The sequence below is a fragment of the Ascaphus truei genome, chromosome 8 (genome assembly GCF_040206685.1).
Source record: "Ascaphus truei isolate aAscTru1 chromosome 8, aAscTru1.hap1, whole genome shotgun sequence".
Classification (NCBI taxonomy): Eukaryota; Metazoa; Chordata; class Amphibia; order Anura; family Ascaphidae; genus Ascaphus; species Ascaphus truei.
In genome coordinates this window covers 2,694,855-2,713,558 of record NC_134490.1, presented here as the reverse complement: position 1 = coordinate 2,713,558, position 18,704 = coordinate 2,694,855, and the positions used below count along the sequence as shown (strand labels likewise).

Sequence of the window (18,704 nt, the reverse complement as noted above, 5' to 3'; positions counted from 1 at the left end):
TAAAGGGTTTCCAGCAATTTTCAGGTTATTTGAAAAAAGAAAAAGGATATAAAATACAGAATAATTTACAATGCATCTGATCTCTTAGGCTGCGTCCATAGAAGGACAAGCAGCGCTGAGCCCCTGAGCCCCTGCATCCTCAATGAGGATGTCTTTAGAGGGGGCTCACGCGAGCGTCCGCAGGCGTGCTGAGGAGTTGGATTTTTCAGCCGACAGCCAAGCTGTTTTTCAGCGCGCTGTCGGCTGAAAACATCCAATCAGCGCGAAGCAGCGTCAACGTCACGGCGCCGTGACGTCAGTGCGTCGCGGGCGATTGGCCCAGCGACGTCACTGCCCCGCCTCCCTCGACCTCCCGATCGCGCCCGCTGGCTCGCCTGCATGTACATGACATCGCACAGCTTCAGCAGGCGAGCCTCAGCGTCAGCGCTGTTCAGCACTGCTCCCCCCCTCTATGGACGCAGCCTTAGAGAGGGTTGAGGTTCCTTATAATGCATCTGATCTCAGACGCGCTATTAGAGAGGGTTGGTATTCCTCAGAATTTCACAATACAATGATAGGGTTCCTTAACCAAAAACAAAAGGGTAAAAAAATACCCTGGTGTGTGCTAATGGGTATAAAGCTTGTACATAGAACGTTGTCCACATCAGCAGACAGGAGCAGCCAGCCTCCAGAATTGCAGTCTTGGTTGCACATACAGGTAGCAGGGAAGGTTTGGGCTGCACATACAGATAGCAGGGAAGGTTTGGGCTGCACATACAGGTAGCAGGGAAGGTTTGGGCTGCACATACAGGTAGCAGGGAAGGTTTGGGCTGCACATACAGGTAGCAGGGAAGGTTTGGGCTGCACATACAGGTAGCAGGGAAGGTTTGGGCTGCACATACAGGTAGCAGGGAAGGTTTGGGCTGCACATACAGGTAGCAGGGAAGGTTTGGGCTGCACATACAGGTAGGAGGGAAGGTTTGGGCTGCACATACAGGTAGCAGGGAAGGTTTGGGCTGCACATACAGGTAGCAGGGAGGGTTTGGGCTGCACATACAGGTAGCAGGGAGGGTTTGGGGTGCACAAGCAGGGAAGGTTTGGGCTGCACATACAGGTAGCAGGGAAGGTTTGGGCTGCACATGCAGGTAGCAGGGAAGGTTTGGGCTGCACATACAGGTAGCAGGGAGGGTTTGGGCTGCACATACAGGTAGCAGGGAAGGTTTGGGCTGCACATACAGGTAGCAGGGAAGGTTTGGGCTGCACATACAGGTAGCAGGGAGGGTTTGGGGTGCACAAGCAGGGAAGGTTTGGGCTGCACATACAGGTAGCAGGGAAGGTTTGGGCTGCACATGCAGGTAGCAGGGAAGGTTTGGGCTGCACATACAGGTAGCAGGGAAGGTTTGGGGTGCACAAGCAGGGAGGGTTTACCTTAAAGCTGGCATGTTGGCAGGCAGAGCTCTGGTGCTAGTGACGGCTTGGAGGATGTGCGAAGCAAGGGGGCGCTTTCCAATCCCTGGCAGCAGCTCGTCTGTGCTCTGAAGCAGCGTGCTCCCCTGGCAAAGCCGGAATGTATCAGATTACCCCAGGAAGCGGAAGCCCCTCCCCCGGCGCGCTGTGATTGGATAAAGCGCGCCAGGGTGGGACTCAACGTTCGGAGGCTGCAGCATGCCACGCTTGGGAGCATGTGCCTCCCCGAGCTCGTAGGCTGATCCAATGGAGACCCTCTTCCAAAAACGCATCGCCCCCATCCTTCCATTGATGCTCACAAGGACTGCACTGCTGCAGGGTAATACCATGTACATCTGCTCTTCTCTACTGCCTGCTTCTTCACACAGGGTGCTTGTGTGTGACAGCACATGCTCTGTCAGCTGGTAACATGATAACGGTTTGCTAAAGCAATATAACTGGAATCAGTCACAATCCGCACTTACTCCGCTTCAAATAAATGACTGAAATACAAATCTGTGTGATCAGAGCACATTCACGTGACACATCTACACGTGGATAGTATACACAGGGATATAGGGCACGATGTTAAATATTTTGAGGATATGCATACTTCTTTAAAAATACAATATCAAGTGGAACAACTGCAAATAGCCTGAAAGATGGTGCACAAAACCACATACAGAAGTTCAGCTGGGTCTATAAAATGCCTAAAATGAGTATGTAAGTGATTGGGTTGAACAGGAGGCATATTTACAATACATGTCCTCCATACCCATAGAGCTGTGAAACAAAGACAGCCTCACATGGCCAGTAAAACTACTGTGCAAATTGTCATAGTATAAACAATACGTTAACAGTTTGGGTCATTGCTCCACAATTAAACAGGAAGCAAGTCGTTATGTGCAGCCAACTCACAATCCAGCTGTTATTACACCTCAATGCACATCGACACTTCCCTGTCAGCTTTCTGACTCTGTATACAGAATAAATGGTCTGATAACCCTACAGAACACAGACAGTGTGTGCGCACACTCTCTTTATCCGGTTTAGCATGTTTACCAGAAACCTATTGTGCGTAGTGAACCTAATGTCATACAATGACAGACCTATAGGGATCAGTTTCAGGAGTCACAATCTGATAAAGGGGCATATTTAGGGTACACTAAATGCAACATGACTGTACCCCAGCCCTTGCCCCCCTCGGCCCTCACCCCTTGCTCCTGATTGCCACACATGTTGTCGTCCCCCTCATCCCCACTTGTACAGGTTATACTATATATTGGTGTATAATGCCGTCAGATTATACTCTGTGTATAGGACTGTCTGGTGATATACTCTGGGTCGGTGTATACACTGACACGGAGTATAACCTGACTGCTATACACAAAATATAAACAGACTGCATTGATGCAATGCCAGGCCGCCTGTGCGGCACAGCGCTGTGTGTGGCCCTACCTTGCTCTGGCAGCGCATCACGCTATGCGTGGCACACAATTCATACTCCACCACCAAATCAAAATGCCCCACAGTCCTGGCTATGCCCCTACATATAGCACCATGATGAGCTGGAGCTAGCACGTACATGTCACTCCGCTTAAGTTAGCTGGTCCCCAGGACACACACACACACACACACACACACACTGCAGCAGGGTTATTAACTGCAGAACAGCAGATAGATAGCAGGGAATCACACAAAGAGGTGTCTCTTGCCCTAAAACGGCTGTTAAATCTAGTTATCGCTTTGTACGCATCTTTATGGACCAGAAAATTTGATTTCTTGACCAGGAAATGTAGTGTTTGGAGTAGGAAATCTTACATTTGAAAGTAGAAACACTAGTTTTACGATCAATAAGAGCACATCTAAAAATAGACGGCCTGGATGTTGCTGCCCTCTTCCTATACAAGGCCCACAGATCATTACAACAGGAGTCCTATTTATCGCTGACTCAACTAGAGCACATCACAAATGGAGCTGGGATGCCTTCTACACCCAAAGCTGGTACCATTGTCATCATTACTTGCTCATTCCCACTAGAGGGCGCTCAGTCAAGATTCAGCAGTTACAATGACCCAAATATGAAATTCTATATACGGTAATATTTTCCTCATTGTATTGTATATCTTTATTTATATAGCGCCATTAATGTACATTGCACGTCACAGCAGTAATACACGTGACAATCTTATAAATAACTAATAATACAAATAACAGGTCATGGGAATAAGTGCTTCAGACAAATGTAATATTTCGGAAAAAGTCCCTGCTCTGAAGAGCTTACAATCTAATTGTTAGGTAGGGAGAACGTACAGAGGCAGTAGGAGGGAGTTCTGGTAAGTGCATCTGCAGGGGGCCAAGCTTTATGTATCATGTGTCCAGTATTATCCACAGTGCTACTCATATGCTTCTTTAAGCAAGGGTCTTAAGGTGGATAGAGAGGGTGCTAGTCGGGTACTGAGGGGGAGGGCATTCCAGAGGTGCGGGGCAGTCAGTGAGAAAGGTTTAAGGCGGGAGAGGGCTTTATATACAAAGGGGGCAGAGAGAAGACATCCTTGAGCAGAACTCAAAAATACCCTTTTTTGGCAAACATGGTATAGGAAAAATGTAAGCTTGCATTATTACTGTACAAAAAGAGATGACGACTATTTCACTGGCATGGGAAACAGGCTGAGCATTGGATGTATCCTAATACACAGCAATATTACAGTGTGCTGGTACAGGATGAACTTTTGTTTCATGCCATGTTTAAGCCAAAAGATCAGTGAAAAGCTTATGAGAGAAGAACTAAAAGAACACACAAGTAACAATGGAATTTCAAGAGTTGTTGGCAACTTGGCGATGGACAGAATAGGAAAGGAAATGAACTGCATGTTTAGAAAGGAACATGCTGCAATATAAAGTACAAGAGAGTATGACCAACCACTTCACGTACTGTAAGTCTGGATCCATAGAGAAATAAGCCACGCTGAGCCGTGCAGACACTGTGCGTTGAGCCCCGTCATCCTCAATGAGGAGGTCTTTAGAGGGGGCTTCTGCGAGCGTCCGCAGGCGTGCTGAGGTGCAGAGATTTTCAGCCGACAGCCGAAACTTTCTCAGCACGCTGTCAGCTGAAAACCTCCAATCAGCGCGAAGCAGTGTCATGACGCCGTGACGTCAGTGCTTCACAGGCTATTGGCCCAGCAACGTCACTGCCTCCCCCCGCCTCCCGATCGCGCACGCTGGCTCGCCTGCCAGTCCATGGAATCGCTCCTGACCGAGCAGGCGAGCCCCAGCGCGGAGGAGCGCGGCTGGAACCCTCTATGGCCTCAGCCTTAAGTATAGATAAAGATTACAAATCCAGAGGGGACCAGCAATGTTTCCAGAAACCTACATTACTGCCTTCAACTATAGGCCCATCCCTCTCCTAACCAACACAGAAGGGGAGAGAGAGGAGACGGGGCAGGGGGTGACAAATGCATAGTAATGGGCTAAAGACACGATCAATGGGAACTGGGAGACAGCTATGGGTCAGTCAGTCAGACAGCGAGGCACCCATATTAAATACAGATACTAGAAAATGTAAAGATTAATATCCATGGGAGGAGGAGGGCAGGAGCAGATAATATAAATAGTAGAACATTAAAACAATAGCACAGACTGGCAGTAACCTTTAGTGCATGCTGGCTACTGCAAGAAGTCCCGCAGATAAAACGGGGGAGCCCCAGAGAACAGCCGGAGAGGCAAAACGAGAGGTAACTGTCAATGTATCACCGCCTGGTAACATCTTATAAATAAATAATGGATTAAACTGATTACTGGTCAGTTCGTTTAGAGGTAGGGATCGGGGGAAATAGACAAGGTGTATGTATGGTTTTATTTATGTAACGCCAACAATGTATGCAGTGCTTTAAACATCACAATAAAAACGTAAATAAATGACAATGGGGATAAGTGCAACAGATATATGTAAAACCAGATTCCAATTCCATTATAAAAGGAAAGATGGGTATGAAACAAGTTTTTAAGTAAATGTAGGCCTCCACTTAATGGGTCCTTGCAACACTTTACATTCAGTTTGTGAACAACTACAATTAAATAGAATAATTATATAAAAGCCAGAGTTATAATACATGGTTGAATTAAATGAACAAAGGTTATACATTCAGTTTACAGACATTTCATGGACAGTCAGTCAGAGATATGATTATGGGTATAAGTAACATTGACAGGATTAAAATTGCGTTAGAAGTAGTAGTTTAGGCCTGCAATGTGTTAGGAGAGGTAGGATAGGCCTGCAGTGTGTTAGAAGAGGTAGGATAGGCCTGCAGTGTGTTAGAAGAGGTAGGATAGGCCTGCAATGTGTTAGAAGAGGTTGGATAGGCCTGCAATGTGTTAGGAGAGGTAGGATAGGCCTGCAATGTGTTAGGAGGGATAGGATAGGCCTGCAATGTGTTAGAAGAGGTAGGATAGACCTGCAATGTGTTAGGAGAGGTAGGATAGACCTGCAATGTGTTAGAAGAGGTAGGATAGGCCTGCAGTGTGTTAGAAGAGGTAGGATAGGCCTGCAATGTGTTCGAAGAGGTAGAATAGGCCCTGCCTCAGGGAGCTTACGATCTATAGGCAGGGTAAGTAGACATTGGTTACAGGGGATGAGAGGATTGGCGAGTTTCAGAAGCAATAGGACAGCTGTAACATTATCAAACATCAGCAAACAGTGACACCCTAAAGCTGTCGCCAAAAGCTGTCCACCTTTGGGAGATGCAGATGTAGACTGAAGGGATTCTGAGTGAACTCGGCTGGGCTTTGAAATTCCTTTGTCCAGTCAAACACTGGGGGGAGGGTCTGACAAAACATAAAACAGCAAGAAATCCCAGATGTTAACCCTTGGCACGCTGGTTCTGTGTAGAGGGGAGCAGTTCTTGGGGAACCCTTTCAGATGTCCGCCTTTGGGGCAGCGCAGATGTAGGAATACCCTTTTGATAACAAAATGATCAGTAATAGTCGGCATGGATTTATGGGAGCGGATATGCCAAACTAACTTTACTTTGAGGCGGCAAGTAGGAATTGAGACCAGGGTAATGCAGCTGGTGTGGTGTACTTAGATTTTGCAAAGGCTTTTGATATGGCGCCACACAAGGGGGTAGTGTACAAAATAAAGAAAAATTGGCCTGGGTGAATATATTTGCACCTGGATTGAAAACTGGTTGAAGGGCACTCAGCAGAGGGGTGTCATAAATGGAACTTTTTCGGATTGGGCTAAAGTGGAGTAATTCAGGGTTCAGTACTGGGGCAACTGCTTTTTAAACTGGTTTATTAATGACCGTGGGGTTGGTAGAGAAAACCAAGGCCATCATTGCTGACAACACTAAATGATGCAAAGTAGTAAAATCAAAGCCGGATGTAATTTCTGTACAGAAGGACTTGGATAGACTGAAAGCATGCGCAGGTATGCAGCAGATGGGGTAGATTACAGATACGTGTAAAGTTATGTTTTTTTGGAAGAGTAATCCTGCATACAAACTAAATGGGACAAAAAGTCATATCCTTAGAGAAGGATTTAGGAGTGCTTGTAGACAGCAGGCTTAGCAATAGTGCTCAATGTCAGGCAGTAGCTGCAAAGGCTTAGAGGATATTCTGCATAAAACAGAGTATGGATGGAAGGGAAGGCAGCATCATTCTACACGTATAAACCCTTAGTGCAGCTCTACAGGACCCCATCATACAAGGTAAAAACATTCAATATATTCTATTAATAATAATATTTTATTTGGGGGAAAAGGGCTGCACTTTTATGAATAGATAGCCGTGTAAAACACACCAAACGCATCAATGTAATATGGTGGCAGAGCAGATTCCAGTACAACATGTTAAAAAAAAAAAGCACACATTAATTTGTCTGGTAAATGCATAAAAAGAATGACATCAAATGCAACATCCAAAAAGCAAAAGACTACAATGTAGGGAAAGTAAGACGATGACGAAGGAGCTTTTTAGAGCCCATTATAAGAGTATGTTTCAAGTGCTACTGTTTATGGAATATGTAGTATACAGCAGCTCCTGCCAAGTGTCATCCCGTAACGTGTTTCTGCAAGTTGATGTTAAACGGAGACTGTTGGACTCACTAATGGCTGCTGTAATCCATCAGCGCTGGGTTGGTTGGCTAGGGACGCCATGATTAGGAGACCAGAAGATTAACTATTTTATACTGCAGCTGGAGGCAGAATACTCCTACACAACATTACTTATGCAGGGGTTGTATTTAAAGCAGCAATACTACTTTCCAATTAATTTTTCTTATGTTTATATGTAAAGCATGTGACAATGTATAATTCTCCATTCTTTACTAAGCTGGCAATCGTTTGGCGCGCCTGTTATAAATCGGTCAAAATCCTGATTGCGTGCCTAACATAATGGCTGCCTTTCTGTTTCAATCAATCCTTCAGTCAGTGTAACTCAGCAGCTACAATGTATCCTTATATTTAGCCCTCCTCTCAAGCAGTGCAAACTGTAACAATAGATAATGTTACCTTAGTAATATAAGGATACATTTTAGCTGCTGAGGTACATTGACTGAAGAACAACATTAAAAAAAAAACAATAGCAGCGCTTACACCTGTTGCGGCGTGCGCGCCGCTTGGAACTGCAGGGTGGATGTCTCCTGGCTCGATCCTCCGATTTGTTCTTGGCCGGCAACGCCACGTCACGCGAGCGGTTCCAGCCAATCAGGACGAACTTCTCATGGCCACGCCTCCTTGTCTTCGCTTTGCAGTTTCCCTAGTATAAATCAAGATGCTGCTCGGCGGCAGCGTGAGGGCGACGTCACCAGATCGCACCGCCGCTCAGCGGCATCTGGTATAATCGAGCCCTTAAGATGATGTAAAAGTAGGCAGGAAATGTTACAAAGCAATTTGAAACCCTAGCAGAATGCCAGGTTGTACAGAGAGAGGTATTAGCAACAGAAAGATAGCGATTGTGATGCGACGCCACTTAAACATCACGGATGCGATGGGACCTGGACTACGGTGCTCAGTTCTGGAGACCATACCTGCAGGGCAGAGATTGTGCGAGAAGTGCTACTAAAATGCTAGATGGTCTGACTCTACATCACACAAGCCCGAAGGACCATAACACGTACAGATCAGGGGAAGAGAAGAGCGTATGATCGAAACGTTCAAATACATCAAAGGGTTTCAACAAAGTGCAGGCGGGAAGCAGATTTCAGACAAAGAAGTAGAACAAAGAGTCATTCTCTGACGCCTGCCAACGTAGAGATGTGAGGACGTACCAAACGGCGGGTAGTGGTTTCATGGAATATCCTCCCGGAGAAGGTAGAGTCTTATACAGTTAGGAATTCAAGAATGCTTGGGATAGACATATGAAAGGAAGCCAAGGATCAAAAAAGGATTGGAAGTGTTCCAACAAAGCACACAATTAGAATGAGCAGGCTAGGTGGGCCAGTGGTTCCTTTCTTCCGTCAAATTCTGTTTCCATCTTTCACTTTATGCTGAATCCCATGTATGTTTACGTAAGTAATAAACAACTACTTCAGCACCCACACAGGCATAGACCAAATCAAATACTTTGTCCCACACTGTGTGAAGAACTGTATATTTTTTCAGGGCGTGGAGCTTACAAACGAATGTAGGCACTTTGGACAAACATGTCCTCATCGGACGTACTTGGCTGTATCTCACTGTGCCCTGTCTGGTAAAAAAAACCTTGTTCATTCCCTTGGCCCTCCCGATTTTGCTGACCATTCATGAAAACGATCACGTACAATCACATGTACTGTCCTTTACTGATCAGTAACTTTTTCTTTACTACATACTAATGACTCAAACATGACTACCTTGTGTTGTCTAGAGATATGGAGCAGGGTTTTACAGAGTATCTTAATCCATCTTTCAGATACAAAGGTCTCTGAAAGTTGCATCATGTAACACTGTCCTTGTAGGTTAATGAAACACTGAAAGATCTCCACACTTCTGACAGAACACACCATTTTCAGAAGAACATGCCCACGGGTTGCATTGTGATAACATGTGCTGAAGGTGATGGGAAATGTCATGTACTCACAAGCTATTTTGTCTCTTGAATAGAAGTGATTAGACACAGGACCAACATTTTTTTAACTCTTTAACTGAGGGTTAAATAATGGTTGCTAAAGATAATATTTTTCCAATATGTGCCGCTCTTGGTGAAACTATGGCAGAGAGAATTGGAAGTGACCGCAATACTGGACTTGGCCCAATTTATGCATTTTTTAATTTAATTTTTAAGAACAAAGTATAAGCAGACGTGAAGACAGTATTTTAAGCAATTAGAGATGTGGTCTAATTTTAAAACCAAGTTGTTTTTTTTATAGATAGACCATTACATTTTAAGTTATGGTCGGTGAAAAAGGCAACAAAAAACCTCCTTTTTTACCCACCATAACTTAAAATGTATATGGTAAACCTACCCAGCCTAGAAAGATTTCAAGGCGAGTATAACCCAACCTCACACTGGTGATACCCATCAAGGTTGGAACATGTCTGCGAGTGGTTTGTACTTGCTTTGCTAGTCCCATGCTGTGTTTAAAAGCTGTGTGAACGGCGATACATCAGCTTAAAAGGGCTCCATGTGTATGGATATTCCAGGCAAAAGGTGACACATTGTGTGCTCATTTGCATGTCATTTCCCAGAATCCCTTGCTGCAGTTGGAGCACTGTATGCTAGGTGATAATGGTTGAAAGGCAGGGGTGCAGACCTGTCTTAAGGCCCCGCTGCACGCGCCCGCACGGCCGCCTTGCTTGCCGGCGGCGCAAGTCACTGCACCGCAATCTTTTTTTGGTGCGCGGGGGGAGTAGCCAAAACGGGTCGGGTAGGCATGACCACGACGTGGGGGAAGGTGGGGGTGCATCGCCATCACACACACAAAGCACAGCTCTGCTTTGCATTACTTTCTGGTAAAACATTTTATAAATAAATAAAATGCCTGTCTTCAGATTGGTTCCCTTGCGTACCACGTGACGCGTCACCGCTCCGGATCACCAGAGGCTTGTAGCTCTGGCCAGCTGACGCGTCACAGCACGTAGTCCGCCACGGAGGGAGGAGGCAGCGGGGACCACCAGAGGGCAGGTAAGGAGCTGGTGGCCCGTGTGCACCGCCGACTGCAGCGGGTCCTCAGCCTGAGGCTAAGGCCCCGGTCACGGCGCTGTAATGCGCGGCCGCGCTTTTGGCTGCGCGTTCCGGCGATTCCCCGGTCTGCAGCTCACTGCAGGAGCAGAGACCGGGGGGGGCGTGGCGGAGGAGTGACGGGGGCGCGGCCATGACGTCACCCGGCAGGTTCGCCCTCATTGGCTGAACCGCCGGGGGGCGTGCCTAGCCACTCGATGCGAGTTCCTGCTCTCAATTCTATTGAGAGCAGGAGAAGCTCTCGCGCGAGCGCTGCGGCCCCCCCTCGCAGCGGGCCCGGCGCCATTGCGGGGAGGGCTCTCGTGAGCGCAGCGTCCGCCACAGCGGACGCTGTAGCAGGCAGCGGGAGCAAGGCCTAAGACATGTGAATGTGCTCACAAGTTATATTCTTTATTGGATTTGGATATAAATATATACAGAGGTATTGGTTTCAGTCACTGATGACATTCCTATAGTATATGCATTGTGTTTAAGTTTAACCTTGCTGCTTTATTGAATGTAACATCGCCAGAAGAAGAGATCAGTGTATCTCGAAAGCTCGCACAAATTATATATATCATAGGACAAGCTTTCGAGAGTTCTCCTCTCTTCCTCAGGTCAGTGATACCGATTTACAAAGGAACAATCTATGGCTAGAGCAGAGGTTAGGAGGGTAGGAAAGGAAGAAAAAAAACCCAGATGTACTGTAGATAAATAAGGTAGGGTGAGAAAGTGGTGTTTGTAGGAAGGGTAATAAAACGGTGACAAGGAACAGCATGGATGGGGAAGGGGCTGCTGCAGGGGGTGGGGGGGATGTGTGGATAAGAACATTGGCAGAGAGGCAGGCAGGATAATTACAAATAATTGTGATAGTGTGTGAGAAACCCCATATCCGCATTAAGTCCTCTTGTTTTGGTGTCAAAGAGTCTTATCATTCTGAGTTCAATTGTTTTCCGTTCTTGGGGGCGTTTAAACATCCCTTTGAGGATTTTGATTTTTAAATCATTTATGGAATGATCTGGCAGTGAGAAATGATGTCCCACAGGTGAGCAGTATCTTCCTTCTTCGTGATGGACTATGGAGTGTCTGTGCATATTCATTCTGCCTTCAAGTTTTGGGCTGGTTTCCCCAATGTAGCATCCTTGGTCACATTTGTTACATTGAATCATATACACTACATTCCTGGATTGTTTATATGATTCAATGCAACAAAAGTGACCAAGGATGATATAGAGAGATAGAGTTAAGTTATGGTGGGTAAAAAATGTGACAAAAACCCTCCACAGTAAAGCATGAAGCAAATGGAAATATTACTGTGTGCTCATTTGCATGTCTTAGGTTTGCAGCCCTGCCTTACACCATTATCACCCAGCATACAGCGCTTCTGCTTGTTGTGTAAACAATCACAAGGGGAAACATTCCAACACGAGGGTAAGGGTTATTGCATATATTTCCAAGAATGGATGTATTTTTATGGAGGGACTTTGCTTTGTGTACTGGCTTTGTCCCCTAGAGGACAATGTAACAAGGAGTGCAAAGAAAGATAGGCACGGGCTAGCTTCTATGTCCTTATCTCAGGCCACACTGCTGATTGGCTCAAAGAGAATGGAGGCAAAATGCCTCAAGATCCTGCAGCCGGTCACAGTGTTACCATGCTGCAAAGTAAGGGTCACCTCCACTTCCCACAATGCATGGACGTGCTGTTCTTGCCGGTGTTGAGGGATATTATGGATAATTCTTTAAACAAACATTATTTTAAATGAATCGTGTTATGCTGTTTACAAATCACCCTTACAAATGTGTACAGGTTAATGCAGCATTACTACTTTCCAACTTATTTATATATGTAAAGCGTGTGGCAATGTATAATTCTACATTCTTACCTAAACTGGCAATCGTTTGGTGCTCCTGTTATAAATCTGTCAAAATCCTCATTGTGCGCCCAACATAATGGCTGCTTCAGTCAGTAACTCCTGCAGCTACAATGTATCCTGATATTACTAAGGTAACATTATCTATTGTTACAGTTCTCAGCTCAAACTGCTGGGAACATTGGCAACAAATGATTACAAACAGGAAAGTGTTGCAAAGATCTTGCACTGCTGGGGAGGTGGGATAAACCTGCTATAGAAATCACAGGATGCTTTAAAACTCATTAAAAATGGCATTAAGAGTTGAATAAAAACAAACAAAAACAAAAATACAGTCAGTATTATCGAATACTATAGAACCTATTTATTTAAAAAAAAAATATGATTTCCCATGTTTTGCTGCTTTAACACCTCAGTTAGATCTGAGCGTATTTTTTCTTAACTTTTCTTGCCATTATAAAAAATAAATAAAGACATTCCCTTTAATGAAAAAAATGTTTTTTTGCTGCAAAGGTTTATCATCTAGTTTCTGATATATTACACAAAACATGGTGCTGCATTAGGCTGCGCTTATAGTGCTGGCGACATCAGGCTGCGGTAGCTGCAAAAATCAAATTGAGATGGCTTCCAGCGATCGCGACCAAGCTGTCGCACCGTCGCTTCGCGCTTACTATAAGCGCACGCGACGGCGGCAATGCATTTGTTTTGACAAAACGTCTCTGTCGCCGGCACTATAAGCGCACTTTGAGCTACATTTTTCCTGAAAACTTTACATATATTTCACGTATAACCAAGTACAGTATTGTATGTCTTTATTTATATAGCGCCCGAAGTGTACTCAGCGCTTCACAAAGAATACAGTACAGGGAATTTAAAAAATACAATAAGTGCAGCAAAAATCAGACAATGGGAAAGGAAATCCCTGCCCCGAAGAGCTTACAATCCAAGAATCTACAGTACTAACTAAACTGCATATAACCAATTAAAACAAATTAAATGTCAAGATCAACCTGGATCTCAAAGTGCAAAATCAGCACACTGAATCAGGCTGCGGGGTTTCTTTTTTGCTTGCTCTGATCATTTGGGTTTAATTTCAAATAAAAACATTTAAAAAAATAAATAATAATAAATACTTTAGCACCTGTATGAAAGTCCTTAATATCCGGGGCTAGGGCAGGAGTTTAATGACACACGATACTTGGCTGGTAATTTGCAGCCTCACAAGTTGCCGGATATGAAAGTAACTTCTCTTCTGCTCCTCGCTCTAAAATCGGGCCCTGGGGCGGACAGCAGAGCTGTAACCTTCAGCCACAGAGCGCTGCCAGCGTTACAAATCTAGTCCTCAGGGACCTTGAAGGAAGGAGGGACATCTTGCAAGAAATTATTTTGAGGCACGAGACTAGGTGGTTTATTTTTGGAAGGCATAAAGGAGACCTATATGGGAACATCATAACCCCACACATAAAGTGTACTTCGCCCTACTGCTCATTGACAGATAGGATAGATAGTAAGCTCTTCAGCACAGGGACTCCTTTTCATAATGTTACTTTTATGTCTGAAGCGCTTATGCCCACTGTGTGTTGTATTATTATGTCATGTGTATTACCGCTGCTGGGAAGCACTGTATACCTGTATGGCGCTATATAAAGATACATACATATATTCAATCTCATCTTCATACAGACACCAGGTTTCACCAATCCCTGATGTGGGGTATCACACCCCTATGCAGTGTCACAGAGTGCAATCTGGCAGCAAATCACGGTGCTCTAACACTCCTAATATCTTTTCTGACATACTGCTGTCAGTGCGCACAGCGCCGTATACTGAGCAAACAGCTTACAATCTAATACGGAGATAAAGTAAGTAAAGCCCAAGGTCACACAGGGGACCGAGACAGTGGGATACAGAGCAGGGTCACCCACTTCCAAAGGCAGTGTGCCTGCCACTGAGATACCCCTTCAATCCCACGCCACAAACACCCCAACACAGGTCAGGGCTGAAAAGAAACATCTATTGAATTAAATAGAAGTAGCCGTATTAGTCCAGTTGCGATAGTGATAGACAGTGGTTGACAAATCACCAAAAAATCTACTCGCCACACAAAAAAATCTACTCGCCACCTAGTACCAAACGTGTGCTGCTTGGGCCAATATTTACTCGCCCGAGGGTTAAATCCACTCGCCCGGGGCGAGCAAATGTATAGGTTTGTCGAACACTGGCTGATAGATATATAGATATTAGAGACATACACACACGCATCCTTAAAGCTAGTGTTGAAGTCACTTTCTGAGCCTTACTTTGCATGCAAGAATTGCCTGCAGCTGGGATATCTAAATGCCCATTATTTGGGAAGAAATACAGAACTTCTTTACATCTCAGCAGACAAAGAGATGCTGACCTTTACCCCCAGGGAAGGGAAAAATAGGGGTCAGATAAGGGTGCAAGACCCCAAACCACAGATGGACATACAATGGCTTGGACACGTAACCCCTTCACTGCCACTTTCTGGCAGTAGCAGAGTTAATGGCACCCTGCAAGGAGTGATTTGTTGGGTAAAGTGAACATTCAACTCTGAATGGAGAATGCAGGTGATTTCTTAGTTGTTATCCGTTTAACAGCAATACTGATTAGCAAGACAGAATGCAGGCCACAGAAAGTAGAGGCACTCACCCAAGTAACAACTTCAACATTTGCAGCTATAATTTCAGATAGTTGAGGGTGGGGGGTGGCAGGGGGCAGTACTTACCAACTGGCATGTACTGGACCCAGCAAATATTACAAAGCCTACCATCTTAAATGAGCCCCACACTTATTTTTTGTAACATAGCAGATCAGATAAAAGATGCATGGATTCACATGAAGACATATTAGGCTAATAAAGTGCAAGCTATTTTATTAGTGGGAGTGATAGGTGCTGCCACTGTAACCCTTTGGCACGGAGTTGTAGGCCCCTCTCAGCACTGACTCCTATGTAAGATGATGGGGGGCTGGGTTACCTCAGTTCTTTTTCCTCCAGCTTCTGCTTCTTGGGCTGGGGTTCCTCTGCTGCCACCTTCATGCTGGCTGAGTCGGGGGTCTTGGTGTGGGATGTGGGGGGGATTACCCTGGACTGGAGGCTGCTCACCTCTCTATCCCTCCCTGTATGTCTCTCTCACTGTCTGTTTTCCCTCTAGTTATCCTATCATCACCCTGTTCCTTCCTCCCCCTGTTATCTATCCTAATACAATCCCCGTCACACACAATGTATCTCTCCTCACACACACACACAATGTATCTCTCCTCACACACACACACAATGTATCTCTCCTCTCTCACACACACACAATGTATCTCTCCTCTCTCACATACACAATGTATCTCTACACACACACACACACACACACACACACACACACACACACACACACACACACACACAATGTATCTCTCCTCACTCACACACACAATGTATCTCTCTCACATACACAATGTATCTCTCCTCTCTCTCTCTCACACACACACACACACACACACACAATGTATCTCTCCTCTCTCACACACACACACACACACACACAATGTATCTCTCACACACACACACACAATGTATCTCTCCTCTCTCACACACACACAATGTATCTCTCCTCTCACACACACAATGTATCTCTCCTCTCTCACACACACAATGTATCTCTCCTCCCAGACACACTATCTCTCTCCTCTCACACACAATATCTAACTCTCTCTTCCCCTTCTCACGCTGCCTGTGTCCTATACTCTGTTCTCCCCTCCCCTCTCCTCTCCTCTCGCTGTCCCGCTGTCTGCCCTCTCCTCCCTCTTTCCCCTCCCTCACTGTCTCTCTCTCCTCCCCCCTATTTCCCCTCCCTCACTCTCTCCCTCCTCCCTCACAGTCCCTCTCTCTCCTCCCCCCTCCCTCACACAGTCCCTCACTCTCCTCCCCCCTCCCTCACACAGTCCCTCTCTCTCCTCCCCCCTCCCTCACACTGTCCCTCTCTCTCCTCCCCTCTCCCTCACACTGTCCCTCTCTCCTCCCCCTCCCTCACATTGTCCCTCTCTCTCCTCCCCCTTCCCTCACACTGTCCCTCTCTCTTCTCCCCCTCCCTGACAATGTCCCTCTCTCCTCCCCCTCACTGTCCTCTCACACTCGCACGCACTGTCCCTTATCCCCTCTCTCTCTCTCACACACTGTACCCTATCTTTCACTGTCCCTCCTCTGCCCTTTCACACTGTCACTCCCCCTCATCTATCTCACACTCTCCCTCCTCTCCCCTATCTCTCACACTGTCCCTCCCCCTATCTCTCACACTGTCCCTCCCCCACTCTCACACACTGTTCCCCCCTCCTCTCCCCTCTCTCACACACTGTTCCCCCCTCCTCTCCCCTCTCTCACACACTGTTCCCCCCTCCTCTCCCCTCTCTCACACTGTTCCCCCCTCCTCTCCCACAGTTCCCCCCTCCTCTCCCCTCTCTCTCACAGTTCCCCCCTCCTCTCCCCTCTCTCTCACACTGTTCCCCCCTCCTCTCCCCTCTCTCTCACACTGTTCCCCCCTCCTCTCCCCTCTCACACTGTTCCCCCCTCCTCTCCCCTCTCTCTCACACTGTTCCCCCCTCCTCTCCCCTCTCTCTCACACTGTTCCCCCTTCCTCTCTCTCTCACACTGTTCCCCCTTCCTCTCTCTCACACTGTTCCCCACTCCTCTCCCCTCTCTCACACTGTTCCCCCCTCCTCTCCCCTCTCTCTCACACTGTTCCCCCTTCCTCTCCCCTCTCTCTCACACTGTTCCCCCCTCCTCTCCCCTCTCTCTCACACTGTTCCCCCCATCTCTCCCCTCTCTCTCACTGTTCCCCCCTCCTCTCCCCTCTCTCTCACACTGTTCCCCCCTCCTCTCCCCTCTCTCACACTGTTCCCCCCTCCTCTCCCCTCTCTCTCACACTGTTCCCCCCTCCTCTCCCCTCTCTCTCACACTGTTCCCCCCATCTCTCCCACACTGTTCCCCCCTCTCTCACACTGTTCCCCCCTCCTCTCCCCTCTCTCTCACCCTGTTCCCCCCTCCTCTCCCCTCTCTCTCACCCTGTTCCCCCCTCCTCTCCCCTCTCTCTCACCCTGTTCCCCCCTCCTCTCCCCTCTCTCTCCCCCTGTTCCCCCCTCCTCTCCCCTCTCTCTCCCCCTGTTCCCCCCTCCTCTCCCCTCTCTCTCCCCCTGTTCCCCCCTCCTCTCCCCTCTCTCTCGCCCTGTTCCCCCCTCCTCTCCCCTCTCTCTCGCCCTGTTCCCCCCTCCTCTCCCCTCTCTCTCGCCCTGTTCCCCCCTCCTCTCCCCTCTCTCTCGCCCTGTTCCCCCCTCCTCTCCCCTCTCTCTCGCCCTGTTCCCCCCTCCTCTCCCCTCTCTCTCGCCCTGTTCCCCCCTCCTCTCCCCTCTCTCTCGCCCTGTTCCCCCCTCCTCTCCCCTCTCTCTCGCCCTGTTCCCCCCTCCTCTCCCCTCTCTCTCGCCCTGTTCCCCCCTCCTCTCCCCTCTCTCTCGCCCTGTTCCCCCCTCCTCTCCCCTCTCTCTCGCCCTGTTCCCCCCTCCTCTCCCCTCTCTCTCACCCTGTTCCCCCCTCCTCTCCCCTCTCTCTCACCCTGTTCCCCCTCCTCTCCCCTCTCTCCCCCTCTCTCCCCCCCTGTTCCCCCCTCCTCTCCCCTCTCTCCCCCCCTCCTCTCCCCTCTCTCCCCCCCTGTTCCCCCCTCCTCTCCCCCCCTGTTCCCCCCTCCTCTCCCCCCCTGTTCCCCCCTCCTCTCCCCCCCTGTTCCCCCCTCCTCTCCCTCCCTGTTCCCCCCTCCTCTCCCTCCCTGTTCCCCCCTCCTCTCCCTCCCTGTTCCCCCCTCCTCTCCCTCCCTCCTCTCCCCTCCTCTCCCTCCCTCCTCTCCCCCCCTCCTCTCCCCCCCTCCTCTCCCCTCCTCTCCCCCCCTCCTCTCCCCTCCTCTCCCCCCCTCCTCTCCCCTCCTCCTCTCCCCCCCTCCTCTCCCCCCCTCCTCTCCCCTCTCACCCCCTCCTCTCCCCCCCTCCTCTCCCCTCTCACCCCCTCCTCTCCCCTCTCACCCTGTTCCCCCCTCCTCTCCCCTCTCTCTCACCCTGTTCCCCCCTCCTCTCCCCTCTCTCTCACCCTGTTCCCCCCTCCTCTCCCCTCTCTCACCCTGTTCCCCCCTCCTCTCCCCTCTCTCACCCTGTTCCCCCCTCCTCTCCCCTCTCTCCCCTCTCTCTCACCCTGTTCCCCCCTCCTCTCCCCTCTCA

The 18,704-nt window shown here is 48.0% G+C and overlaps 1 protein-coding gene across 4 annotated transcripts in view; it reads right to left on the bottom strand.

Annotated features, from left to right (window-relative positions):
- ADK (adenosine kinase) overlaps positions 1-16,254 on the bottom strand; it is a 118,156-nt gene extending 101,902 nt beyond the window's left edge. Inside the window, exons 1-2 of one of the 4 annotated variants that reach the window (XM_075610318.1) lie at positions 15,984-16,254; positions 15,434-15,866 (exon numbers count right to left, since the gene is read on the bottom strand). In XM_075610318.1, coding sequence (XP_075466433.1) covers positions 15,434-15,495 — 62 coding nt within the window. In that variant the 5' untranslated portion in view covers positions 15,496-15,866; positions 15,984-16,254. Of the gene's footprint in view, positions 1-1,407; positions 1,558-15,433 lie in introns of those variants that run through there. The other 3 variants (XM_075610319.1, XM_075610322.1, XM_075610320.1) reach the window with 3 other exon arrangements.
- Between the last annotated feature and the right edge of the window lie 2,450 nt (positions 16,255-18,704).